The sequence below is a fragment of the Dendropsophus ebraccatus genome, chromosome 3 (assembly GCF_027789765.1).
Source record: "Dendropsophus ebraccatus isolate aDenEbr1 chromosome 3, aDenEbr1.pat, whole genome shotgun sequence".
Lineage (NCBI taxonomy): Eukaryota > Metazoa > Chordata > Amphibia > Anura > Hylidae > Dendropsophus > Dendropsophus ebraccatus.
The window spans coordinates 121,449,302-121,477,195 of NC_091456.1; the positions used below are offsets into that span (position 1 = coordinate 121,449,302).

General features: G+C 41.7%; 1 protein-coding gene across 1 annotated transcript in view; it reads right to left on the bottom strand.

The window, feature by feature from the left end:
- LOC138786539 (receptor-type tyrosine-protein phosphatase S-like) overlaps nt 1-27,894 on the bottom strand; it is a 338,771-nt gene that overhangs the window by 107,488 nt on the left and 203,389 nt on the right. The window contains exon 14 of the mRNA XM_069963521.1: nt 24,418-24,535. Coding sequence (XP_069819622.1) covers nt 24,418-24,535 — 118 coding nt within the window. The remainder of the gene's footprint in view (nt 1-24,417; nt 24,536-27,894) is intronic.

A 27,894-nucleotide genomic window follows, 5' to 3' on the forward strand; every position in this document is an offset into this window, starting at 1 on the left:
TCAAAATGCAAATAGGGGGTGACAGTGTCACTTTAAGTCTTTCCTGATATGTTTAATGCCTGAAACCCTACACCATTTTTGTAGCCCGTCTTTGGACCCATTCTGACTGACTGAAAATCTGCCTTTAGGAGACAGGATCTGGATTTATGGTAAGTATAGCTTTGTTTCACAGCATGATATCAAAAAATAATAATGAATGTAAATTGCAAACTTGCTTTTTTATCACATCTACTGTTGATTTACATTTAAAACAACAGTGACACTTTAATAATCTACAGCAGTGCATCTCAAACTTTTTCTACTGGAACCTCACCCAACAGACCAAAGCAATGTCTGGGCCTGGGCCAATCGCTTTAATTGCTAATTGACAAGTTTTGGGCGGCTGCTATTTACTGAATAGCGGCCACACAAAACTGACAGTGCAGACAATGTAAAATGCGGCTCCGGCTGGTAATACGAATCTGGGCACACCCAAATGTGCCCAGGCCTGCAGTACTGGCTGGGATGAACTTCACAGACAGCAGCCGTTCTGTCACACGGCCGTGTCACAAAACAGCCACGGGGTGAGAACACACATACAGGATCTGCAGCAGATTTGATGGCGCAGATTTGATGCTGTGTTCAGTTATTTAATTACATATCTGTGCCATCAAATCTGCTGCTGATCCTGTACGTGTGAACGCACCATTAAATACAAAATTTAAACACATTTAAACACAAAAATTAGGTCAAACATTAAGTCAGATGTATGTACTCTCTTACAAAATAAAACAACACCACCACCACAATCGTCTAGTACAAGATTTTTTTTTCCTAGAAATTGACGTTTTTTGTATGTAAGGCACTGGAGTCACACTCGGGGCCCTCCAGCTGTTTCAAAACTACAATTCTCATGATGCCTGGACAGCTAAAGCTTTGGCTGTCAAGGCATGATGGGCATTGTAGTTTTGCAACAGTGATTTAAAGTGTGCCTGTCATAATAATGAAAAAAAAAAACTTCACAAGGACACATCACAAGGACATTTCCCACCGATCACAACAATAAGCAGGTAGCAGAGAGCTGTATTTTATTGCTAATAATCATCACCACCCAGGCAGTCCCACAGACTAATAAATAAAATGCCCTATGCACTTCTTCTGATTTGTTCTCCTAATCGGTGAGGGATCTCAGCAGTGAGCCCCTGACCATTAAAAATTTTGACATAAAAATATGCATATCACTTCCTCTACCCTTCCCCCAGTACACTGTACATAAAGCTCTGTGAAACCTCATGAATGTTATAAATAATTGATGTGGTTCTGTGCAAAAGGAGCAGACTTCTCAACTGCTTACTCAGGCTGTTAATCATCTATACTCATAAAGCCCAAAGGTGCTGTATTGGATTGCAAACTGGAAACCATGTAGGTCACTGGAGGACACTGAATTCAATGTAAGTGTTTATGAAACCAGCTTGAGAATCAACATATTATTTTAGCCAATAGTTAAGTGTGTCATTTTAGCCTCCATATCAACAGTATCCACAGGATAGGCAAAAACTAAGAAATTGTAGGGGGTCTGACCACTGGGGATGCAATTTTGAGTACAGGGACCAAAAATCCATGCTGAATAGAGTAAAAAGGAAATTATATATGTACAGATTAAATGGGTCATGGAGTCTTTTTTTGCCATCCATTTCCTATGTTTCTATGTATTAAACACCAAATAGAATGATATTCAATTGTCAGCTATGTCCACCAAGTAGACAGAATCCATCCAATCAATCCAAGCAGAATTGTTGCATTATTAGAGGAAAGAGGGTATTTTTTGGCAGCTCTGTTGTACTGCTATAGGTCTAGACAAGACAGCAACAAGGTACACACTGGAAAGATTTTCCTGGCTGTACAGGGAACACATATAAGCAGGGCTGATTCTAGCTTTTCTGCTACCTGAGACAAAAAAATAAAATGGTGCCTCCCCCCACAATGAAAAAAAAGTAAAAAGGTTTGCATGCATAAAATATTCAGTACATAACAGTACCAGCAAAGTAGAGTCTATGGGGGGAGGACATATCAATGGTTTTATTGTAAGTTTTGGTGTAAAATTGTTGCAGATTGTTGTGCAATTGCTTAGTTGTTCAAAATTTCCACTTTTTCTGTATTCTGAGCAAAAATTGTGACATTTTAACACTAGTTATCGAGTAAAAGCATTAATAAATTACCCCATTCACCTCTAAATTATAGTGATACAGTTGATACAGTTTACTGGTATTGTGCCGAGGGACTGGCGTAAGGCAAATGTGGTGCCGATCTTCAAAAAGGGCTCTCGAACTTCCCCAGGTAACTATAGACCTGTAAGCTTAACTTCCATTGTGGGGAAACTATTTGAGGGGCTTATAAGGGACTACATCCAGGAATATGTAGTGGCAAATAGTATTATAAGTGATAACCAGCATGGTTTTACTAAGGACAGAAGCTGTCAAACCAACCTAATATGTTTCTATGAAGAGGTAAGTAGCAGCCTGGATGGCGGCGCGGCTGTGGATATCGTGTACCTGGATTTTGCAAAAGCGTTTGACACAGTTCCTCATGGACGTCTGATGGGTAAGTTAAAGTCTATCGGTTTGGAAAATTTAATGTGTAACTGGATTGAAAACTGGCTTAATAATCGTACCCAGAGAGTGGTGGTCAATGATTCCTACTCCGAATGGTCCCTGGTAATAAGTGGTGTACCCCAAGGGTCAGTACTGGGCCCTCTTCTGTTTAACTTGTTTATTAATGATATTGAGAATAGAATTAACAGCAATGTTTCTATCTTTGCAGATGACACCAAGCTTTGTAGTACAGTACAGTCTATGGAGGATGTGCAGATGTTACAGGATGACTTAGACACACTGAGTGTTTGGGCGTCCACTTGGCAAATGAGGTTCAATGTGGATAAATGTAAAGTTATGCACCTGGGTACTAATAACCCGCATGCATCATATGTCCTGGGGGGAGTTACTCTGGGAGAGTCGCTGATGGAGAAGGATCTGGGTGTACTTGTAGATAATAGACTACAGAACAGCACACAATGTCAGTCAGTGGCTTCTAAGGCCAGCAGGATATTGTCATGCATTAAAACAGGCATGGACTCACGTGACAGGGATATAATATTACCGCTCTATAAAGCTTTGGTGCGGTCTCATCTGGAGTATGCTGTCCAGTTTTGGAACCTGATTCATAAAAAGGATGTTCTAGAGCTGGAGAGGGTACAAAGACGGGCAACTAAACTAATAAGGGGAATGGAGCATCTTAGTTATCCGGAGAGATTAAAAGAATTACATTTGTTTAGTCTGGAGAAGAGACGTTTAAGGGGAGATATGATTAACTTATTTAAATATATAAATGGCCCCTACAAGAAATATGGGGAAAAGATGTTCCAGGTAAAACCCCCTCAAAGGACAAGGGGGCACTGCCTCCGCCTGGAGAAAAAAAGGTTCAATCTCCGGAGGCGACAAGCCTTCTTTACAATGAGAACCGTGAATCTGTGGAACAGTCTACCACAGGATCTGGTCACAGCAAAAACAGTAGAGGGCTTCAAAACCGGCCTAGACAAGTTAGAGCAAAAAAATATAAATGCATATGTATAGAACCTATCACCCCTCCCCCTTCCCTGTATCCATCCCCTCCTTGGTTGAACTTGATGGACATGTGTCTTTTTTCAACCATATTAACTATGTAACTATGTAATAAATAATAGCACTGTACGAGGAACAATTCTCACTATACATGTAATATTACTGCAAAATCAGATATCTGCCAAGTCCAATTCATATTAGCACTGCATTTTCAAACAGACTGGTTAAAACTTATAAACCTTATTAGATACTCAAGATTATGTGGATAATGGTACAAACGAACCTCGTTCTCTGATGACCGATATCTCTAAATAATGGTAAAGCAAAGAAGCACAAAAAAGCACACTACACACTATCTGCTATTTTTATGCCTTGTGTTATTTGTAAGGGTCAGGATAGGCATTGATATGGATAGTTTGAACAGGCAGGAACTGTGATAGAGTCCATTTGGCCTATTTTTACCTAAAATCAAGTGCCTTTCTGTTATTGTGATTCTTTGACTTATCATTATACAGATCTAAATACTAGGGGGTGATGGAGCTCACTATACCGTATTGTACCTGAGGTCAATGGTCAACCCTGTACCAAGGGTAGAAAATGGCAAAAAGATAAATAAATACTGTGACCAATCCTCCAAGGTACTTTACCAAATGGATAGATTGTTTTATTAATAAAAATAATAGTGGTAATTGTGGTTTATTATGTTTATTATCTGATTACCACTATTATTTTTATTAATAAAACAATATATCCATTTGGTAAAGTACCTTGAAGGATTGGTCACAGTATTTATTTATCCTTTTACAGAGATATTGATAGTCAGAACAAGGTTCGTTCGTGCCGATAGCCACATAATCTTGAGTATAACCTCTACCTACGTACTTGTGACTTACCTGTCACTTTTGCAGCGCTATAGTTTCTGACATTTATTATGTATTGTCACTGTATTTAATATATTAGGGTAGCTTTACATGTACAGGATCCGCAGCAGATTTGACTAAATAACTGAACACAGTATCAAATCTGCTGCGGATCCTGAACTTGTGAACCCACCCTTAGGCCGGGTTCACACTACATATAACACCGGCCGTTCTATGACTCTGAATGGCCGTGTTACTGAAGATCAACCTGGTCTGGTACTGCAGTACCAGCTGGATGATCTTCATTTATGTGGAATTGGGATGCGGGATCCCAATTCACCATAGCACACAATGGAAAGTGACATGACATGATAAAACTGACATGATACTATGTATATACACTCCAGACGGGATTCTATTCATTTTCAATGCAAAGTATCTTTTGAATTAATCATTATTTAAAAAGAGATGTTGTGGGGGGCGTGGCCGAGAGACGAGCGGGAGCGGACGCATGTAAGCGGAGCTCCGGCAAGACGCGGCACATACATACATCCTGCAGATATCCTGAACGATAATTTCTACTCACCCGACGGGCGGAGTTTTTCTGAGTGTCCCTGCTCAAGATGACAAGTAAACGGACCCGGACAGCTACAGAGAAGCTGCAAGATTGTGGCAAGCCAGACTTCCAAGATGGCGCCAGCGCGCCTGCGACACAGCTCACCAGGGCTGCCGTGGCGACTTGCAGGTCAGACATAGGGGAACAGGAGGATGAGGACGCCCCAGAGCTGACTCTGAAAGATTTGATGAACGCAATCTCCTCTTGCAAAGCCACACTGACTGCTAAACTGGATGAGGTTAAAATCGATGTCAGCCTCATAAGACAGGATATGCAGAACTTGAGAGAGAAAGTGAAAAGGGCAGAGGATCGAATCTCAGATATAGAGGATAGATTTGACCCTGTGCCTCAGTCTATTGCATCATTGGAGAGGGCAGCCGAGCTTTGGAGACAGAAATCCGATGATTTAGAGAATAGACTGCGACGAAATAACCTGAGAATATTGGGCTTACCTGAAAAGGCGGAAGGCCCTGACCCAGTTTCATTCACTGAACAGTGGCTCCATGAACTTTTCCCTGAGGCCCATTTCTCTGCAGCGTTCGCAGTCGAGCGCGCGCACAGGGTACCGGCACGTCCATTGCCCCCAGGGGCTGCCCCAAGACCCTTCCTGGCTCGTTTATTGAACAGCACGGACAGAGATGTGGTACTTCGTATGGCGCGGCAGAAGAGGGAAATCCTGTTTAACGGTGCCGCAGTATCCATTTTTCCGGATTTCTCGGCAGAACTGCAGAAGAGGGCCACCTTTACTGCAGTGAAGAGGTGCCTACGCGAGATGGAAATCCCTTACTCCATGGTTTATCCGGCGCGTCTGAAGGTTGTGGGCGGCGATCGCTCAGTGTTCTTCAATACGCCACAAGAGGCTGAGGAGTGTGCCTCATGGCATGGGAATGCGGCCCGCAGAGGCAGAGACTGAGGATTATGTTTCCCTCCGGCCCTATATGCTAGTATTAGGGGGCAGTTAGTGATAAATGAGTGTTACCTTATATTCCCCTTTTTTTTTTTTTTTTTTTTAAATGCTGAGTGACTGCAAGTCGCCGCTATGGTGAGAGGATGTCTGCATTATCCTGGTATGACTGAGTCACAGTTACCTTGATGTTCTTTAGATCTCCTGTACCTAGCTGCTTTGAGGGGCCCCCATGTTTTCTTGGTGTGGAAGTAATGTTCGGTTGCTTCTATATCCTTGTGAGTGTTGTCCGGGATTTATACATGTGTAGACACTAGGGGCGCTGTTGCCTGTATATTGCTTGAGGTTCATCCTTATCGCATGGTTGAAATGTTCTTATATGTGTGTGTGCCGGGGTCTTCCCCCGTAACCATGATGCCACCTATGACTACACCAAGTGGCGCAAAGGCATAGACCCTGTGGTGCAGTTCTTTTGCCTTACCATTTTTAGCACTATACACTAGTTGCAGCCCGGTTGGCTGCTGTAGTTTCCTGCTACTAGAGGGCGCCGTTGCCCTATATTCTTGCCGACTACTTTGTTATATCTGTTTTTACAAGTCTCTCTTTTATAGTTTCTCTGATGGATGGTTCGAGGTGAGGGATGGGTGGAGTGGATTATCTGCTATGCCGCAAAAGACATTGACAGCGCCATGACAACTCTAACGGTGATGTCCTGGAACATCAGGGGGATGAGTAGTCCGAGGAAACGGGTGATTATAGCCTCCCACATACGCAAGTATAACCCTCACATAGTGTGTATCCAAGAATCTCATCTCACACCACAAACGACAAAATGGCTTAAAAAACCCTGGGTACAGTGGGCGGTGCATTCATGCGGGACATCACACTCCAGGGGGGTTTTACTCCTCGTACATAAATCCCTTAAGTGGAACCCAGAGACGGTTCAAAGTGATCCCAATGGTTGCTATGTATTTGTTTCTGCTACGATTGATAACGACCCATATGTTCTGCTAGGAGTATACCTGCCTCCTCCTGCTTCCATGAGCATCCTGCATCAAGCTGCTTTGTTTGCAGCCTCTCATCCAGGTGCCAAGGTTCTCTGCATGGGAGATATGAACATGGTGGGGGACACTTTAATGGATAGATATGCTAGCGTCCCTCCTCAACCAGTAACCCCATTACAAACTTTCTTACTTGATATGGGCTGGGTGGACATTTTCCGCTTTCAATTCCCCACACAACGTACCTATTCCTGTCATAATGTTGGCTGTAATACCCTCTCTAGAATAGATTATTTATTTAGTAGTCCCTGTGTTATCCCCCTTGTATCCCACATAAGATATGGGGTGAGAGGCCCGTCGGACCACTCGACGGTTGTTTTAGATATTACTCTGAGGGAATGCCCTAAACCCAAATCTCATTGCATACATCCGTTCTGGCTTAAGTTAATAGGGGAACACGACAGGATACCCGACCAATTGCAGGTGTTTTTCACGGTGCATGTGGAGCATGATGATAGATTGGTTGTATGGGAAACGTTCAAAGCCTACCTGAGGGGATGCATGCAGTCCACGATATCCTATATTACAAGGGAGAGTGCCAGAGAGGAGAGAAACCTAGCACAATTATGTATGGACCTGGAGAGAGTGTATGTTGCAGACCCATCTGAGGCAAATAAAGACCGCTGGTTGAATGTGGGTAGACAATATCTTCTACGCATTCGTGAGAAAGCAGATAGGAAATTATTTTTTGCAAAACAATCTTTCTTTGAGTTGGGTAACCAGTCAAGTAAATTGCTGGCCTTCCTGGTTCACCGTGACTCTCAGTTTCCGGCCGTTCTTAAAATCATAGACCAGACAGGGGTCTCACATCGTACGAATAAGGATATAGCTGCTCAGTTTCAGACTTTCTATGAGGAGTTGTATGCCTCGAGGGCAACTTATAGTATGGATGCATTAAATAGCTATTTAGATGAGATTAATTTCCCGACCTTGTCTGTGGACGAGAAAGAGGCATTGGAGGCTGATGTCACGGTGGAGGAGGTGGCCGAAGCGATAGCTGACATTAAGAAGGCAGAAGTATACCAACTGTATGCGGAACAGATAACACCTGGGCTGGTAGCCATGTATCGTGAGGCCCTACGTACTGGTACTCTCCCTGAATCCCTGTACGATGCAACTATTGTGGTGTTGTTAAAACCAGATAAGAGTCCACATGAATGTACATCGTACCCCCCAAATCGCTCCTCAACCTGGATTATAAAATCCTAGCTAAACTATTGGCCAATCGCTTAAACAAAGTAATTCTGAGTATTATTCACTGTGACCAATCAGGCTTTATGCCAGGACGATCTACGTCAGAAAATTTTAGGCGGGTGCAGGCGGTGGTCCAGGTGGGGGGAGCGAGGAATGCGGATTGGGCAATTGCATCTCTTGATATGGCCAAAGCGTTCGATTCTGTGGAATGGCCATATTTGATGGAGGTACTAAGATGGTTCGGCTTTGGCCCTATCTTTATTAAATGGGTATCTATCCTATACTCCTCCCCTAGAGCCAATATTTTGGTGAATGGTCTGCTCTCCCCATATTTTAAACTTGCTAGAGGCACCAGGCAGGGGTGTTCTCTATCGCCCCTCCTGTTCGCGGTGGCAATAGAGCCTTTGGCACTTACCATTAGACAGTCATCGGCCTACATGGAGTTATTAATGGTATTAGAGAAGACTGTATCGGTCTATATGCCGATGACATGGTGTTATTTATGTCAGATCCAGAAAATACACGTATACAGCCATAGAAATTGTTGAGAGGTTGGGATCTTTTTCTGGCCTTCAAATCAATTGGTCCAAGTCCTACTTTATGCCACTGCAGGGGGGGGGGGGGATGGGGGCCACATGTGCGGGACCTTAAGGTAGTAAACAGCTTTAAATATTTGGGAATTATAATTAATAAAAATTCCTCAGACGACCTTCAAACTAATGTGTTCCCCCTATTAGATTATATTCGTACTAAATTTCATAATTGGGTCTCCCTACCATTGGCAGTTGCCGGCCGCATTAACCTCATTAAAATGATTATTATGCCCAAATGCTTATATGTCTTGGAACATGCGGCGGTCCCGGTTCCTCTGTATTTCTTTAAAAGGTTGCACTCTTAGTTCCACCCCTTTGTGTGGGGATCTAATAGTGCTAAATTAAAGCAGACTACTCTACAATGTCGTAAAGATCTGGGGGGTATGGCATTGCCCGATATGCTTATTTATTACCTGGCCGGGCAATTACGATATCTTGCAAAGTGGGCGGAGGCGGCTGTCTTGCCCAACAGGGAGCATCATCTAGCTCATGTCCTGGGACTTGAACATTTGTGGCCCGTACTGGTGGGTGGGATGCCCCGCGGTACCAAATTACTCCCGATGCATAAACTGGGGAGGCAGGTATGGGTGGAAACTAAGAAACTTTTATCATTTACAGATAACATGCTGGAAATGCCTCTTTGGTATAATCCCCAATTTACTCATATATCCGGAGCATTAGAGCCCTTATTCTGGATAATCCGTGGGGTTACAAAGGTGGGGGATGTATATGGAAATCAGGGGTTCTATAACTTTCAACATTTCCAGGATACTTTCGGGCTTACTAGAGAATAAACTTTTCGGTATATCCAACTAAGGCATGCCTTTAGGGCTCAGTTCCCCCCTACTGGACCACCGTTCTCTAAATTTCCACTGATAGGGATAATTAGGTCTCAGGGCCCCAGGGGCCTCATATCCACTATATATTCCTATTTGCTTCGCTCAAAATTGGAATTAGACACCCTCCCGGTCAGGGCTCGATGGGAGGATAAGATATCTGGCATTACAGATGACATATGGTCGGATATGTTGGCTTCCCATGTATCAGTCTCCCCCGCTGCAACTAATAAACTTACACAGCTCTTTATTACGCACCAGAGTTATCTGACTCCGATAAGGTTACATAAGATGGGTAGGTGCCCTGGGACGGAATGTCACCGCTGCAGAATGCCTTCCTCCGACTTTTGGCATATGATGTGGGATTGCCCACCGGTGCAGGACTTCTGGCGGAAGGTGTTGGAGGTTCTTGAGGTAGTGTCATGTGGCACAACCACCGTTAGGTGGTTGTGCCACATGACCCTAAAACTTGTTTGTTTGGACTCTTGGATGAGGAACAGTGGTCACATCACCAGAGAATATTTGTGAGGGAGGCCTTATTCATGGCACGGAAAACTGTGGCCATCAGGTGGATGGATGTGAGGCCGCCTACTGTGCGGAAATGGAAGGCGCTGGTGAATTCAATGCTACCATATATGTATGTGACTTATAGTGACTTATGTGACTTATATGTGACTGAAAATAGGGGGTGCGTATCTAAATTTAATAAGGTATGGGGAGGATGGTGCTCGTCACCTTGTACAAACTACTCTCCTAATCAATATATGAGAGCGAGACATGATGCGTAGGAAGTGAGACTCCAGTATGACCGGGGCTCCGGTTGATCATCCACCATCAATTTCCTTTCTGTATAATGCATGATAATTTTCTTTATCCTTTATGTCTGAGGAGAGACTTGTTATATATACATTGACAACGGCAGACTGATTTCTGATGTTGTATGTCACCTTTATTGATTTTTCTGTATATTCTGTATATGCAAATGTCTGTATATGCTGGTGTACATACTCCAATAAAACGAGTTTAAAAAAAAAAAGCAGATGTTGTGTGAACATAGCCTTAATGTATATCCAATAAAATATATACATGTGAGGGATGGAAATGGTTAATTAGTTTAGATGAAGCAAACGTCATGTGCTAACCAAGTATCATGTCAAGATGTCATTTTGTTTAATAAGTAATTAATGTTCTGCTGATCATGAGGAGTTTTCGACTGGTAATGAAATAAACAAGATAAAGCCAATAAATGATAGAATAAAATAAGAAATAATCAATATTTGATCACTACATATAAGGCTAGATGACTGTAGCTGCCACATGATGGCAGTGACACGAGTATTAATAGGTGATACGTTTATGAGCACTGTTTTAAGGCATAGTTCGCTTAGAAACACTAAAATCACACAGGATTTCTCCTATGACAGTATGAATTACATGTATCACATATTATACCTTCTAATTCACTAGCATCACACAGAATGGCAGCACTGGTATCGCGTTGTGTGGTTTAGATACAATAGTATCACACAGGGTGGCTTACCTACACTAGCATGAAAGTGCTTTAAATACTTACTATGGTGGGGACCAACTGTCTCCCCCTCTCTCTCTCTCTCTCTCTCTCTCTCTCTCTCTCTCACACACACACACTGACACGCCTATACATACACTAAGATCCATACACTCAAATGCAGTACATACACACAAACCAGTGATACACATAGATGCACCATTAACATATATACACATACACACTTCTGACTGACACAAACACACACCACGACAATGATATACACTTACAGAACTTAACCACTGAAATGTCACAAGTGCAGACATACACACCACAAATAGACTGTTCACGGGAAATCATCTCCCAAGAACTGTTGAAAGTTAGAACCAGAATCAATATCACCTGCTGCATAAAATCTTTATAAGCAGATCTGTCAATCACCAGATTGCTAAAAGGAAAGGAAATTTGACAAGAGACAATACATGGAAAGCAGTTTGTAAGCTTGGTAGGTTCTCCTATAAGAGCCCAGCATTAACCCCTTAATAAAACAGCCAAAAAGGGCCGAAATGACAAGTCCAATTTTTATCTTTTTCCTCCTCACCTTCTAAGAGCTATAGTGCTTTTATTTTTCCATCTACAGGGCTAAGTAAGGTCTTTTTGTAAGGTGTACTTTGTAATGTCGCTTTTCAATCTACCATAAAATGTATTAAGGAACCCCAACAATATTATTTATGGGGTAAATTGGAAAAAAATGCAATTTGTTTTTTTTTTGGGGGGGGGAGGGGCGTCCATGTTTGTGTAATGTATTTTACGATAAAATTATTATTCTATAGATCAGTCTGAATACAACGGCATGCATGCTTACATAGCTTTTCTAATGTTTTACTTTTTCTTTTACAGAAAACCCTTTATTGTTTGCAAATAATCATTATTCAAATTTCACTATTGTGACTCTTAGGCTATCATTGTATAACACTGTCTGTAGCATAGCATAGTATAAACTGCCAGCCGCCAGGTGGAGTTTGGCATGTCCCTGCAGCCGATACTGCTGTATCAGCTGCAGGAAAATTATTTTTTTTTTACATTTGAATTGGACGTGCCCGCAGATCAATTAACCGTTCACTACAATGAAAAGTACAGGTGGCTGTACTTTACATTGTGTGAACAGCTATTGGAAATAGCTGTGTGAATAGCGTCCAGAAATAATAGGCATGTTCATTATTGTAACGACTGTTCTAAAAAAATGGGTGTTAAAATAACGAAGTCGAAACACAACGGGCAACATTGCATTGAATTCAATGAAATGTCGCCCCTGCAGAAAAGAACGGACGCTGATTTCATTTCAATCAGCCTCCGCTCTTTAAAAAAAAAATGAATGAAGTGTGAACATAGATTTAATTGGTTTTATTTCTTCACCTATGGGGCTGTATGGTATGTCACTTTTTGTACCATGATCTCTAGTTTTTATTGATATCAAATTTGTGTAGATGGGATGTTTTCATCATCATAAACCAATGCTGAAAGGAAACTAATTAAAAATAAATCCTGATAGGATTTGTGATTTAGTTCAGTACTTGTGTGGAGTGTTGTATGTGTAAAAAATAACACATTAATGTCAGTTACAGTTACTAAGCAAATAGACAGGTTTATAGATTCATAGATTCTTAAAGTGTCAAAAATTAAATATTTTATCACAAGAATGAATACCAAAATTTAGGTTATGTTCACATCAGTAAAGGGCTCTACATCTTCAGTATACATTGGCATATCAGAAGGAGGCAGTGTTTTTGAGTCCTGCAAATTAAAATATGTAACAGACAAAGCAGTCATTACTAGATTATGTTCAGTCCATTAAATGAATGGGCCCACCATGGGTATATATGCTGCCACGCCTTTATGTTGGTATGCTAAGGTATACCACAGTCATCAAGCTCTTTACTAATGTGAGTCTACTATGGCTGAAGCCTTCTGCTCTCCAGCATTCATTTCTCGTACGCAATGATCAGGATATACACCTGCCCCCTCAACAATTTAGGAGACTTAAATTCAAGATTAGGAATCACAGGAAGTAAGTGCTGGGGATCTAAAGGCTTTAGCCATCTTCTGCTCCCCATGCAACTAGTTTAATATAATAACATGCCATAAACAGATTCTCTGCTCTAGAGGTAGGTTCTATACAAGCAGGAATCTATTAAAGAGAACTTGGTCTCCAGTGATGCCTTTATTATATTCATAAGATTAGAGATGATCGAACAGCGCTGATGTTCAGGTTCGTACGAACTCAAACCACTGGTATTTGACTCCCGCAGTCTTCCCGAACCGTGGGGAAGGTGAAGACAGCCCGACTCTGGAAAAAAGGACTACAACCTATGGACCAGGCTGTGTTGCTGTATTCCTGTTTTCCAGGCCGGACTCGGGCTGTCTCCACCTTCCCCACGGAATGGGAAGACTGCGGGAGTCAAATACCGATGGTTTGAGTTCGTACGAACCTGAACATCAGCGCTGTTCGATCATCTCTACATAAGATCTGGGCCCCGTGCCTAATATGTAAAAGATCACTGTCTAGCCATCGGAAAGTGAACGGAAACCAACTGTGATGCTGATTTGTCACTGGCTGAGTGTTAACCCTGCCTGCAATCAATGGCTAGCATTCACCCCCTAATGGCTAGCCAGTGATACAGGTGATCAGTCTCAGAAATGGGGGTAACTAGGAACATAAGAAGTATACACCAGCTTGGACATGCATTTATCATGCTGAGCAGCAAGTGCAGATGGTAAAATGTCATAAAATTTGTGCAAAAATTTAGGAATTTTTTCCGTCTATGCCTTTTACACAAGAAAGGCAGAAAAGAGGTGAAATGGGGGACACGGCTGCGTAAGAAGGCAGTGTGACCTCTGCTTGTGCTGTATTTATCACAATTTAACCCTTAGGCGACCCTGGACCGACCTGTACGTCCAGGGCCACATACATGTGTTCAGAGTGGGGCCGCGCGACGGCCGCGCTCTGAACCGCCGCAGTCCCGGGTGCCGCTCGTAGTCTGGGGCAGCGACTATTAGCGGGCACGGTCCGATCGCCGTGACCCCATGTTGTCATTAATAAAAAGACCCCTCCCCTAATAAAAGTGTGAATCCCTTTTCCCATGTTATAAATAAAAATATATAAATAAACATGTTTGTTATCGCCACGTGCGTATACGCCCATACTATTAATTTATCACATTCCTGATTTCGCACTGTAAACGGCATAAGCGCAAAAAAATCCCAAAGTGCAAAATTGCACATTTTTGGTCGCATCAAATCCAGAAAAATTGTAATAAAAAGCGATCAAAAAGTCTGTATGTGCAATCAAGGTACCGATAGAAAGAACACATCAAAAAATGACACCTAACACAGCCCCATAGACCCAAGGATAAAAGCGTTATAAGCATGGGAATGGAGCGATTTTAAGGAACATATATTTGTTAACAATGGTTTGAATTTTTTTACAAGCCACCAAATACAATGAAAGTTATACAGGTTATATATCACTGTAATCGTAACGACTTGAGGAACATATATAGCAAGTCAATTTTACCCAAGGGCGAACGGCGTAAAAACAAAAAACAAACAAAAAAAGAAAAAGTTTTTTTTTTTTAACACACATTGAATTTTTTTGGGTTTTGCAGTGTACTTTATGAAAAAATTCAGCCTGTCATTGCAAAGTACAATTAGTGGCACAAAAAATAAGGGCTCATGTGGGTTTCTAGGTGAAAAAAATGCAAGTGCAATGGCCTTTTAAGCACAAGGAGGGAAAAACGAAAACGCAAAAATTGAAATTGGCCCGGTCCTCTAAGGGTTAAGCTTGCACGCAGGTGTGGATTCTTGCTAAAATCTATGTCAGCTCAGAGCTGCTGAACAACTGATTGGCTGGGATGCTGGGATATAGCATTTAGATGTTATCATGTAAGCAGATGGTCATTCAGTTTTTATGTTATCTAATCTATTATTGTTTATCTATGTAAAAAAAAGCACTCTGTACTAGTATGAACGGTGCCCAGTGGTACGCATCTCAGTGAGCACAGGTTTATAGTCAGGTATTCAAATAAAACTATCTCTCTAATAGCAAAAAAAAACACAGCACTTAAAAAAAATAAAATAAACTTTATTTTTTTGACTGCTGCTGCTTTTTTGCTATTGTCTATTCCTGCGACTGTGGTGGCAGGGGTGCATACTGCTTGGCACCATCCCATTTAGACAAATGTTTTTTGTTTTGTTTTTTTTAAAATCTATCTATCTACCTAGTTTTTATTATTCTTTTTAAAGTGACATTTGTATGTTTCAAATCATAAATTACATTCTAAAAGAGAAGTCTCACTAAAATTAAAAATCTCAGGCAGGCAGGGTGGTGCGGGAACATAAAAAACAAAGCATACCGCATTGCTCCACTCTCATCCGCCGGATGTAATTCTTGATCATTGGCCGGGTATGTCACGTACCCGACACATCCAGCTTCAATGTTACGGCCTGGCTAATGGATTGCCGGTTCAGCCAGTCAGTGACTGCAGCAGCTTACAAGATTCGGTAAGTCAGCGATGCAGGGATAAGTATACTTTCTTTATTATGTTCCCGCACCTCCTAGCCTGCCTGAGATTTTTAACCTTGGTGGAACTTCTCCTTATAACATAAAGACATGAGTAGACACAAAATGCAGCTTTTAAATGATTACACCATTTATTGTGCATAAAACTTATATCACCTATGAGTTAATAGAAATTCCCCTCACCTCACCTAATCTAGTAACTTAACTTTTTTTTCTATTATATTTGAGGATCTTAGAGCGTGAAAAACCTGCATACGGTTTTGAATTAGCCACTCCAAAATATTCCGTTTGATCCATTCAGAGGTGGACTTGTTGTGTGGTTTGGATTATTTTCCTGCTTCATAACCCAATGTCATAAACCGATAGGTGGACATTCTCTTTCACGTTTTTTACAAGGCTCAATGTTCAATCAGTTATGACAAGTCAACCAGGGCCTGCAGAAGCAATGCAGTTCCATGCACCATCACCCCATTTGACTGTTGGTATGATGCTATCATTGTGGAAATCTGCTTTAAGGGTGCGTTCACACCTACAGGATCCACAGCAGATCTGCAGCAGATTCGCAGCAGATTTGATGGTGCAGATCTGATGCTGTGTTCAGTTATTCAAATAAAATCTGCTGCGGATCCGCAGCAGAAAATCAGCTGCGGATCCGGTAAGTGTGAACGTACCCTAAATGCGAAGCAAATGCAATAGAACCCATGTATTCTAACGTTTACCTGTGACTACCTGTGAAAAAAGAAGGCTGTGTGCACATAGCCTCAGGAACATTGAAAACAAATTTAATAAACACAAAGATATATACTTTATACTCTGCCATCGGCTGGTACTTTTTTTTATTACTGTACAGACAGATTAGAAAAAGAACTTAAAGCGTAACTGTCATTTTAGGGTCATTTTTCTGAAAACATTAAATATCAACAGTACAAGCGATTTTAAGAAACTCTGTAATAGGTTTTATGTACTAAAAGAGTTTCCTTCTGTACTGAAAAAGCAATCTCCCAGCCTCCCCCCTCACATCAGAAGAAGCAGGATTTCTGTGTCCATTATGTGGCTATGGAGAGGGGAGGGGCTGTTAGGAGTGACTGAGCACGGAGCAATCCTGCACAGCACAACACCCTGCAATGTTCTCTCAGTAAGTTCATAGATAAGCACTGACCTTTCTGACACCTGAAATTAGCGATTTAGGTGCCCAGAGAGTCTACAAACAGCTGACCTTCATGTCACCTCTTCCTGCTTCCTCATCTCCCTCAGCCCCTCCCCCCTCCATAAGGATAGAATGGAGAGAGCAGAGCCCGTCTTCACTGGCTTCTCTGTAATGAAGACGTGTTTGCCTGATAATGCACAGGTAAGAAGTCGGGGGGAGGCTGGGAGATTGCTTCTTGAGTACAGAAGGAGGCTTTTTTGGCTGATAAAACCTATTACAGAGTTTCTTAAAATCGCTTATACTACTGATTTCTGCAATAAAAAAAAACCATGACAGTTACGCTTTAAGGCTAGGTTCAGACTATGTAACTGTGCGGCTGTATTTGCGGCTGTAATTGTGCGGCGGTATTTTTGGTGGTTCATGCGTACGCTGGAAAGTATACGATATACGGCTGCACAGTGCACACTATGTATGAATCTACAGCCCTATCGTAAACGGACCCGTAAAAAATGAACAAGACCATTGTTTGCGGCTGGAAATGCGGCCGTGGATTGACAGGCGGTCCGTACGGAGTACTTCAAAAATAGCCGGCAATGATGCCAAATGCCGATGCCTCTAATAGTTAATATATTAAATTAATAAAACACATTTTCTTTGTAATAAAGTCCCTTTCGTTGTTCAATAATTTAATTCTAACGAATCCATCATTGTGCAATTAAATATAGTGTTAAAATAAATATATATAAATAAATGTATTTTTATATATATATTTATTTTTTGACAGTATATTTAATTGCACAATAATGGATTCGTTAGAATTAAATTATTGAACAATGAAACTGATTTTATTTCAACGAAAATGTGTTTTATTAATTAAATATTAATTAGTACAGGAAGCTCCAGTAAGCCGTTAATTCATATTGCCGGCAATAGAGCTTTCTGTACTAATCATCACTTTACTTTGAATTAAAATATCAAATGTTTCTTCTAATTATGTTATCACAATCGCATTATTAGAAGAAACATTTAGAATTATATGTGCGCTCAGCTGATTGGCTGATCACACATATAATTAGCGGGTCCGCAGCACAGTGACTTCATTGTGCTGCGGACCAGCGAAGAGACAACATCGGGGTGAGTATAGAGCTCTCCCCACCCACTCCCCAGCACTGCACCCATCCCAGCAAGGAAGGGGGTCACTTAACCCCTTCCTTGCTGGGATGGGTGCAGTCTCACATCAGTCTGGCCTCCAAGGGGTTAAGGGGGATGCAATACATCCTCCCTTAACCCCTTGGGGGCCAGACTGTAAGCAGCGATCTGTAAAGATGCTGCATACTGTAAGGAGCACAACACCGCTCACAATGATGGGTGTTGTGCTCCTGTTTGTGTGTTTTTTGTGTGTTTCTCCCTTTTTGTTTTTCAGATATCGGTATCCTGGGGATTACGTCGGATTCCGTGGACTACGTCGATGACCAGCGGTTGTTTGTTGTTGTTTTTTTAATAAAATGGTCAATAAGGGTTGTGTGGGGTTGTTTTTATTTGAATAAAAAATTTTTTTTAACTTGTGTCTTGTCTTTATTTCTTTACTTTATAGACTTAGTAGTGGAAGCCGTCTAATAGACGGAATCCATTACTAAGTTGGGGCCTAGTGTTAGCCGGTATAAAATGGCTAACACTAACCCCCCATTATTACCCCAGTACCCAATGCCACCAGGGGTACTGGGAAGAGCCGGGTGCCAGTGGTCCCGGAGCGTCAAAATTGGCGCTCCTGGACCGGGCGGCAGCAGGCTGGTAATATTTAGGCTGGGGAGGGCCTAAACCAATGGCTCTTCCCAGCCTGGTGTTACCAGGCTGCTGTCGTTTGGTTTTTAACCCGGCTGGTTATAAAAATAGGGGGGACCCTATGCGTTTTTTTTAATTATTTATTTTTAAAAAAAACGCATAGGGTCCCCCCTATTTTTATAACCAGTCGGATTAAAAACCAAACAACAGCAGCCTGGTAACACCAGGGTGGGAAGAGCCATTGGTTTAGGCCCTCCCCAGCCTAAATATTACCAGCCTGCTGCCGCCCGGTCCAGGAGCGCCAATTTTGACGCTCCGGGACCACTGGCACCCGGCTCTTCCCAGTAACCCTGGTGGCATTGGGTACTGGGGTAATAATGGGGGGTTAGTGTTAGCCATTTTATACCGGCTAACACTAGGCCCCAACTTAGTAATGGATTCCGTCTATTAGACGGCTTCCACTACTAAGTCTATAAAGTAAAGAAATAAAGACAAGACACAAGTTAAAAAAATTTTTTATTCAAATAAAAACACCCCCACACCCCTCATTGACCATTTTATAAAAAAAACAAAACAACAAACAACCGCTGGTCATCGACGTAGTCCACGGAATCCGACGTAATCCCCAGGATACCGATATCTGAAAAACAAAAAGGGAGAAACACACAAAAAACACACAAACAGGAGCACAACACCCATCATTGTGAGCGGTGTTGTGCTCCTTACAGTATGCAGCATCTTTACAGATCGCTGCTTACAGTCTGGCCCCCAAGGGGTTAAGGGAGGATGTATTGCATCCCCCTTAACCCCTTGGGGGGCCAGACTGATGTCAGACTGCACCCATCCCAGCAAGGAAGGGGTTAAGTGACCCCCCTTCCTTGCTGGCAGGGGTGCAGTGCTGGGGAGGGGGTGGGGAGAGCTCTATACTCACCCCGATGTGTCCTCTTCGCTGGTCCGCAGCACAATGAAGTGACTGTAATGCGGACCGGCTCTTTATATGTGCGCTCAGCCGATCAGCTGAGCGCACATATAATTCTAAATGTTTCTTCTAATAATGCTATTGTGATAACATAATTAGAAGAAACATTTGATGTTTTAATTAAAGTAAAGTGATGATTAGTACAGAATGCTCTATTGCCGGCAATATGTTACTGGAGCTTCCTGTACTAATTAATATTTAATTAATAAAACACATTTTCGTTGAAATAAAATCAGTTTCGTTGTTCAATAATTTAATTTAAACGAATCCATCATTGTGCAATTAAATATACTGTCAAAAAATAAATATATATATAAATATACATTTATTTATATATATATTTATTTTAACAGTATATTTAATTGCAAAATGATGGAATCGTTTAAATTTAATTATTGAACAATGAAAGGGACTTTATTACAACGAAAATGTGTTTTATTAATTCAATATATTAACCATGAGAGGCATCGGCATACTGCAGAGGATCGCAAACCCCGGTAATAGCAATTCATGTAAACTGTTTCCCTGCTTTCCCAGATGCATCCAGAGGTGTTTGCATCACTTTCTTAAGATTTTATTTTTTATTTTTAGTTGAACCAGATTTCCAAGTAAATGACCGTATGTTTTCAGCCGCATGTCTATTTTTTCCCACGGCCGTAGTTTCATCCGCACATTTACAGCCGCATAAAAAATACAGCCGCACACATACATAGTGTGAACATAGCCTAAGGCTGGGTTCACACTATGTTTATTTGAGGCTGTATTTGGTCCTCATGTCAGGTCCTCATAGCAACCAAAACCAGGAGTGGATTGAAAACACAGAAAGGCTCTGTTCACATAATGTTGTAATTGAGTGGATGGCCGTCATATAACGGTAAATAACTTCCATTATTTCAATACAACAGCCGTTGTTTTAAAATAACAGCAAATATTTGCTGTTAAATGACGGCCATCCACTCAATTACAACATTATGTGAACAGAGCCTTTCTGTGTTTTCAATCCACTCCTTGTTTTGGCTGCTATACAGCCTCAAATATACGTAGTGTAAACATAGCCTAAAGGGAATCTGTCAGCATCAGGGCCCCAACTCAGGTGCTGACCATGTGCTATAGTTGGCAGTCTCCTAGTGAGCATGTTACCTTTTAGTAATTTGTCCAAGGTGTGGATTATTATCTTAGGTTTCCTACTGTAATGAAGAGTCAAAGAGGAGTTGTGGCTCAGCGTTTGTGCTGCACACTAGTACACCTCACCACTCTTTCCTCCTCCCTCTTTCTCATTAATATTCTCTGCTGCCCAGCCTCCTGCTTGCTTACGCTGTAGCCAGTGTCTCTTAATGCTTATTTCAGACATAAACTGCTTACAGAGGACTGATATATATATATATATATATATATATACATACACATACTGAATTTTAAAACTAATTTGGACCTGATTGCATGCAGAATTTACATAAAACTGGTGCGTTTTAGTGCAAAAATTACAGGGCTTTCTTCCTATTTTTAGGTGCATAATAGGATTTTTTAACAATTTATGGTCTAAGTTTTATTTATGAACTAGTATTCAACATATATTTTTTAGATGCAACTTTTTTTTTATCTGCCTGTTTTGAGTATTCAGCCACAAATTAACATAATCTAACATAATTTCCAATTTATGATCTGCACTTTTTTTAAAAGTGCAGGACTGCATCTAGTCAGTATCAGGTGAATTTGTTTGCGCAATTTTTTGTGAATATTCTGAAAATATATTGCAAATATTCTATTCACAAATTTCTGAATATTCTGTTAAATGACACAAATACTCTGTTGAGACATCTTACTTTTTAGACTCAATAGTAAATAGTTTTTTCTCTCAGCCACCTCCTCCCTGGCCAGATGCCAAAATAGCCCCCCCCCGCTGGAGTACCCCTTTAAGCGAATCTGTTAGCACCAGGAACAGACCTGAGATGCTGACAGTGTAGTGTTGGTGTCTGATCCCTTGTGTACGTGGTATTTGTATTAAATGTGTCCATGCAGAAGATTTTTTAATCAAGTGTTAAAGTGGAGTAGTGGCTTGGCGTTTTTGCTGCATTTCGGCACATCTCACCACTAATTCCTACTCCCTCTTTTTACTGTATATTTTACACTGGCTGTCCTCCATCTTGGTGTGTGCATGTGCCGTTGCTGGCAAGGGCCGCTTGTCGACTTGCCAGTTCGTGGCTGTGGCGATCATCTCTTTAGGCTGCATGCTCCTGATAAAGGCGATCAGGCAAGCACGTTGAAGGCCTGAAGCCAATGCCCTCAGTTGGGACGCTCAATGCACGTGTGCCACTCCTCCAGCCTATGGCACATTTGCAAATGCAGTTATCAGGAGCGCGTGGCCAACAGAGATGAGTGGTGTAGGCACACGCGCACCAAGATGACACCAGCATCGAGTGGGAGGCCGGCCAGTGGTTAATATGCAGTAAAAAGAGGGAGGAGTAGAAGTGGTAAGGAGTGTCGAAGTGCATCACAAACGCCAAGCCACTACTCCTCTTTGACACTTGATTACAATGTTTTTTTTTTATTTGAGGCAAGTTAGGCCTACATTACTTTAGTTGTTTGTATGGTTTCACTTTTGATGAGCTGTCAATGCTAATGCTAACTGTCCAAGTTAATTCCATTTGTCTATAATGGCAGTCTATGTGGTGCGTTGGAGCCTCAGAGCCTTAGCAAAGGCTTTCCAGACTGAGATTATAAATGACCTTGCTTGACATCTGTACATGAATCATGTGCTGCCTTTTGCTTCCTATTCATCTGCTTCACATTGCCAGAAAGGTTCTATTCAAATACGTTGTCCAGGATGAGAAAATGACAGTTCATTTCCTCTAGAAATCGAGCCACTCATGGCTTTGGTTTGTATGTGGTATTGCAGCTCAGTTCTATTGAAGTATATAAAATTGTCATATCACACAACCTGAAGTCTGATGTGATCCTTTTTGGGTGGATTCCCATGTAACTGATCCGCAGCAGATTTCACGCTGCAAGTTCGCAGCAAAATCCGCTGCCACTGCCACTTTTAATATGATTACATACTCACAGCAGAATTGTCATCCTGCTGTAAGTATGTAAAAGGCAGCCCTTTTAAACCCCCCTCCATACATTACCGGGTCCACGTCCGACTTGCTTCGAGGGTTCTCAGCATCTGAACGTCCAGATCAGCTGATCAGTGGCTGCAGCGGGGCAGCGCACTGATTTGCTGAGCGTAACGTCAAGATGCCAGGAGCCCCCAAAGCAAGCTGGAGTGTGGAGGGGGGGTTAAGAGGGCTGCCTTTTACATGCTAGCAGCGGGATGACAAGTATTCATATTGAAAGTAACAGTGAAGTGATCTGCTGCGATCAGTTATGCGTGAACTCACCCTTTGGAAGAAGGCAGCCATGTTTTTCTTACTGTGGGAAAACCTGTTTAAAAGGGGTTGGCAACTTAATAGTAAAATAGTTCAATGTAAAGTATTGGGCTATGAATAATGATGGCCGTTGTTGGCCATTTACAACAACAGACGTGATTACTACGTAGCTTACGTAGTGCTGCCTTCTATGGAATCCCGGCCAAAATGTAAACATTGTATACACTCCAGCCAGGAACCCTAGCGGTGCCACAAGAAACTGACATGTCAGTTTTCTGCAGCCCCTATTCATTGTGTGCAGTAGAGAATTCGAATGCTGGCGCGCACGGATATGCCCGCATCCGAATTCAGCTGCAGTGTAGATTATAGGCCTGGTACTACAATACCAGCCGGGATGATCTTCTAGGACAACGGCCGTTCTGTGACCCGGATGGATTACAGAATGGCCGGTGGTGAATATGGCCTTAGTAAGTGTACTCACTTTACTGACAGCAGCTCCCTGTGTACTTCACACTCCCCTCCTCCAGGCTGCACTGCTCTGTGGTGAGTCTGTCCATAAGATGGCCAACATAGGGGGAGCATGTAACCATTGCCCGCCCCTAGTGTCCTCCATACGCAAATACAGGCTCAGTGGTGGACAATGGGGGGCATAGCATAGTCACATGCTCTTCCATGTCAGCCATCTTATAGACAGACTCACCACAAAGCAGAGCAGCACAGTCTGGTGGAGGGCAGTCTAATATCAGCTCTATGAGGTAGACAGGGAGCTGCTGTCAGTAAGTGCTCTAAGTGCAGTTACTAATACTGTACACTGAACTATTTTACTATGAAGTGGCTCACCCGTTTAAGTTATGTTAAGATTCGATTTGTCTAGTCGTCATGCCTGGTTGTGGCTAGTGAAAATGTGCCAGGAAGAGGCTAATAGGCATATTTTCTTCAAATGAATCCATCCTTTAAAAACTGCATTTTTGGGCACATTCATCGGGAGGGGGGTGTGGCAAGGTGGGGAGGAGGACTGACTCCAAAGCAGATTTAGATCTCTGAACAACCTCGCAACAGTCACAGGTCCCGCTGGCTTGACTAAAAGGCGTGTGTCTCTTAGTAAATCTCGTCGGGTAAATGGGGAAGGGGCTTTATTTAAGCCTGGCATACGAGTATGTATGTCCCCCTTTATTAAAACATTCAAGTTTTACATATATGTAAAATGAAGGAATGGGACAAACACTTTTTCATAGCACTGTATCCGCATGTCTGCCTTTCCCTTTTAAGATACCAAGCTTGAAACCTAATTGCATAGTAAACTAATTAGGCCATACAAATATACATCACAAAATGTCTTGGCAGTGTAATACATTACCAGGTAGCTTATGTATCATATACTCATTAAAGCCTCACCTGCACTCTGAGTTGTTACAACCTTTGGTTTACAACGTGCTCCATCCCCTTTCATTGTGTATGCAGCAACAGTGATAGAATAAGTGGTTTCAGGATTAAGTCCATCTATGATCATTTCCTGTAAGTTCAAAATAAAAGAAATTTTAACTAAATATATTGCACTTATACTAGATGTTTGAGTAGACATCAAGAATTAGCTATGTAAATATTGCATGCATGACAACATTAACTTACTAGTATCTGTTGCTTAGGATTGAGCTTTTGCCCAGAGTTTGGGGTGGGTTAACACATACCGGAATCGCAGTGGATCTCACGATGCAAGTTCCGCAGCAGAATCTGCTGCGATTCCCGGCACTGTCAGTTTGAATAGGTGTACATGCTCGCAGCAGGATGAAAATTCTGCTGCGAGTACGTAAAGCGCCAACCCGCCGCGGCCCGATGGATATTTTACCCGTCCGTGCTTCAGCCTCCTTCTGTGGCTCACGGCTCCCTGACGAACCGCCGCAGTCATTGATTGGCTGAGCGGGGTGTCAGGGAGCCACGAGCCACACAAGGAGGCAGAAGTGTGGACAGGTTAAGTATTCATCAGGGCGTGGCAGGTTAAGGGAGTTGGCGCTTTACATACTCACGAGTATGTAAACCTATTCAAACTGACAGTGCCGGGAATCGCATCCAATCTTGCAGCATAAAATCTGCTTCAATTCCGCTACGTGTGAACCTGCCCTAAAAACCTTAGTATTCACTGTAATGAAAACTAATTATCTCGAGATAATTCTTTGTTTTCCAAGTTAAAAGATAATACACGACCATGAATTATTCCACATTATATTGCTTACAACAAATTCTACTCCAAGTACGCAATTTTAGCAAAAATTGTGTTATTCGCTGTAAAACCAGATCTACTTCTCTGGTCCAGATTTTAACTCCTCAATATCCAGGATCCCAGAGGCTATATCCTCCTCCTTTTACTTCCGCTTTCTAAAACAACATGGACAAAATAAAAAATAATTCTCCCCCCCAAAAAATAATCTGTCAATCACAGTCAATGGCTGAGCTATGTCCCCTGTCCCACAAATCCATAACCTTGGGGTCACCTTTACTTCTACCCTGTAATGGCATGTTCAGACCCTGACCACCTGCTACCTTCACCTCAACAACACTTCCAGAATCTTCTCTTTTCTCAACCCTGACTCAACTGCTGGTAAATGCTCTCATTATCTCACACTTGGACTACAGCTACATCTTCCTTTCTGGTCTTCTGTCTAACACCCTTGAACCCCTCCAGTCTATCCTAAACTCTGCCGACCGACTAATCCACCTTTCCCCTCACTCTGCCTTTGCCTTTACCCTTTGTCAATCCCAGCATAACAATTCCCCATTGCCCAACGCATTCACTTTAAATTGATGATCAAGGCATACAAGGCCATCAACAACCTGCCCCCTTTGTCTAATACCTGATGTGCCACTACCGTTCCTCTGATCCTCCAATGGCTTTCCTTTATTCTCCCCTCTTGTTTGCACCTCACACAACCACCTCCTAAATTTTCTCAAGTTTCCTCCATACTCTGGATCTCGCTGCCCTGACACATCTGGCTCTCAGCCACCATCAAGACCTTCAAAAGCAACCTGAACCCCTCACCTTGTAGATGGTACATAAGGGAAGAGAGTCCGCTTTCCTTCTGTACCAGTCTGACATTTACCTTATTTATGCAATTTTTTTTATTTTGTAATGTTCTGTTTGTTAACCCTTATCACTTGTACAGCGCTCTGGAATCATGGGCACTTAACACCTTACGCCTGATGTAAGAATCATTTGAGAGATTTAATGGGAAGTGATTTTAATGGGAAATAAAATCTATCCTATATCCAAAGTCAGGCATAGCTGTTCACATTTCAAAACAAAGGACACATGCAAGAACATGTAATTACTTATCAGAAAAAAAATATTAACAACCACAATCACAAAATAGTTTGTCTACTCTGCTACAGCTTATACTTTATTTGTAAAAAAAAAAAGGTCAATATTCCCAAAGAGAAAAATACCATTTCATTAATAATTTTGATAGATAAAAGAAGCTATGGTAAGAATTTTCTTGGAACACTTTTATTCAATTTTATGGCAAATAAGCCAATTAGGCAGGGTTACCACTGTGGTTTTGCAGTCCATTTAACATTTTAAGAAAAAAAACAATAACATAAAAAATGGATGCAATTGTGTGAAATCCGTTTGGATCAATTTTTCCACTGACTTCCATTATTTAAAAAAAAAATGATCAAAACAAAATTGTGGTCAATCTAGTTGACCACACTTTTGTGTAAGGTAAAAGTAACCATTAAAAAACGGATGTTAAGTATTTTATTTGTTAGGATGTTTTATTTTATTGTTTCAACAAAATTTATGGGATTATTTCCAGAATCATTTTTATAAGGGTGCGTTCACGTACAGGATCTGCAGCAGATCCGCAGCAGATTTGATGGCCCAGCTTTGCTTTGCTTTGAATCTTTTTTTTTTTTTTTTTATACAAAGAGAAAATTTGACAGAATTGCATCCAGCAAATAAGAAAGGGCAATGAATGGCGGAGTATTCAAACAGGCACGCAGGCCCTTGCAGTCATGTTAGTTATTACAAATATGATAAACTAGATAGAATTAGGATACAATTCATAAAAGCATGCTTTGAGAAGCCTTGTAAAATTAACAAACTAAACAAAAATAAAAACTGTACATTCCAGGATAAAAATGTGAGCTTTTTGTTTTTAGAAGGGGAGGTAGGGAGGTGGTGGAAGTGAACTGCAGAGGTGGAGAGGACAAGGAAGAGAAGAAAGAGATTATGTAGCAGGAAGAGCCACGTGGAGACTGATCGGGAGTGTAGGGTGTCGACTCTCTAAATTTTTTCCATGGTTCCCATATTTGTGCATATTATGAGTTCTCAGCTCCCAACTGGCGAGTTCTTCCATTCTACAGACATGATGCATTTTTTGTGGTTGATGCCGTAAATGAAAGGGCTTGGGTTAAATTCCATAGTGTAGGGATTAATAATTTTGCTGCTGTGAGCATATATGCAATTAGGTTACATTTTTTAGGGGAAAAGGATGGACAAGGGGCCCACAGTAAGATAAGGGGAGTAGAAACAGGGAATTTGGTTTCTGTTATTTTGAAGATGGAGTCTAAAATTGAAGACTAGAAGTTTTTAAGTGATGGACAAGTGATCCAGATATGTGAAATATTACCGGTAGGGTGCCAATCCATAGTTAGCATATCCTGGAGAAGTTTTTTCTTACAATCTGACAACTCATTAGTGTATAACAACTTATTGAACAAGTTCCAATATAAATCCTTTAACCCCTTAGTGACCGCCGCACGCATATTCAAGGCGGCCACTAATGGGCTTTATTCCGATGCGTACACCTTTTAATGGCTGGCGCATCGGAATAAATTACCGCCCGGCGGCTGCAGGACGGGTGATCAGCGGTCAGT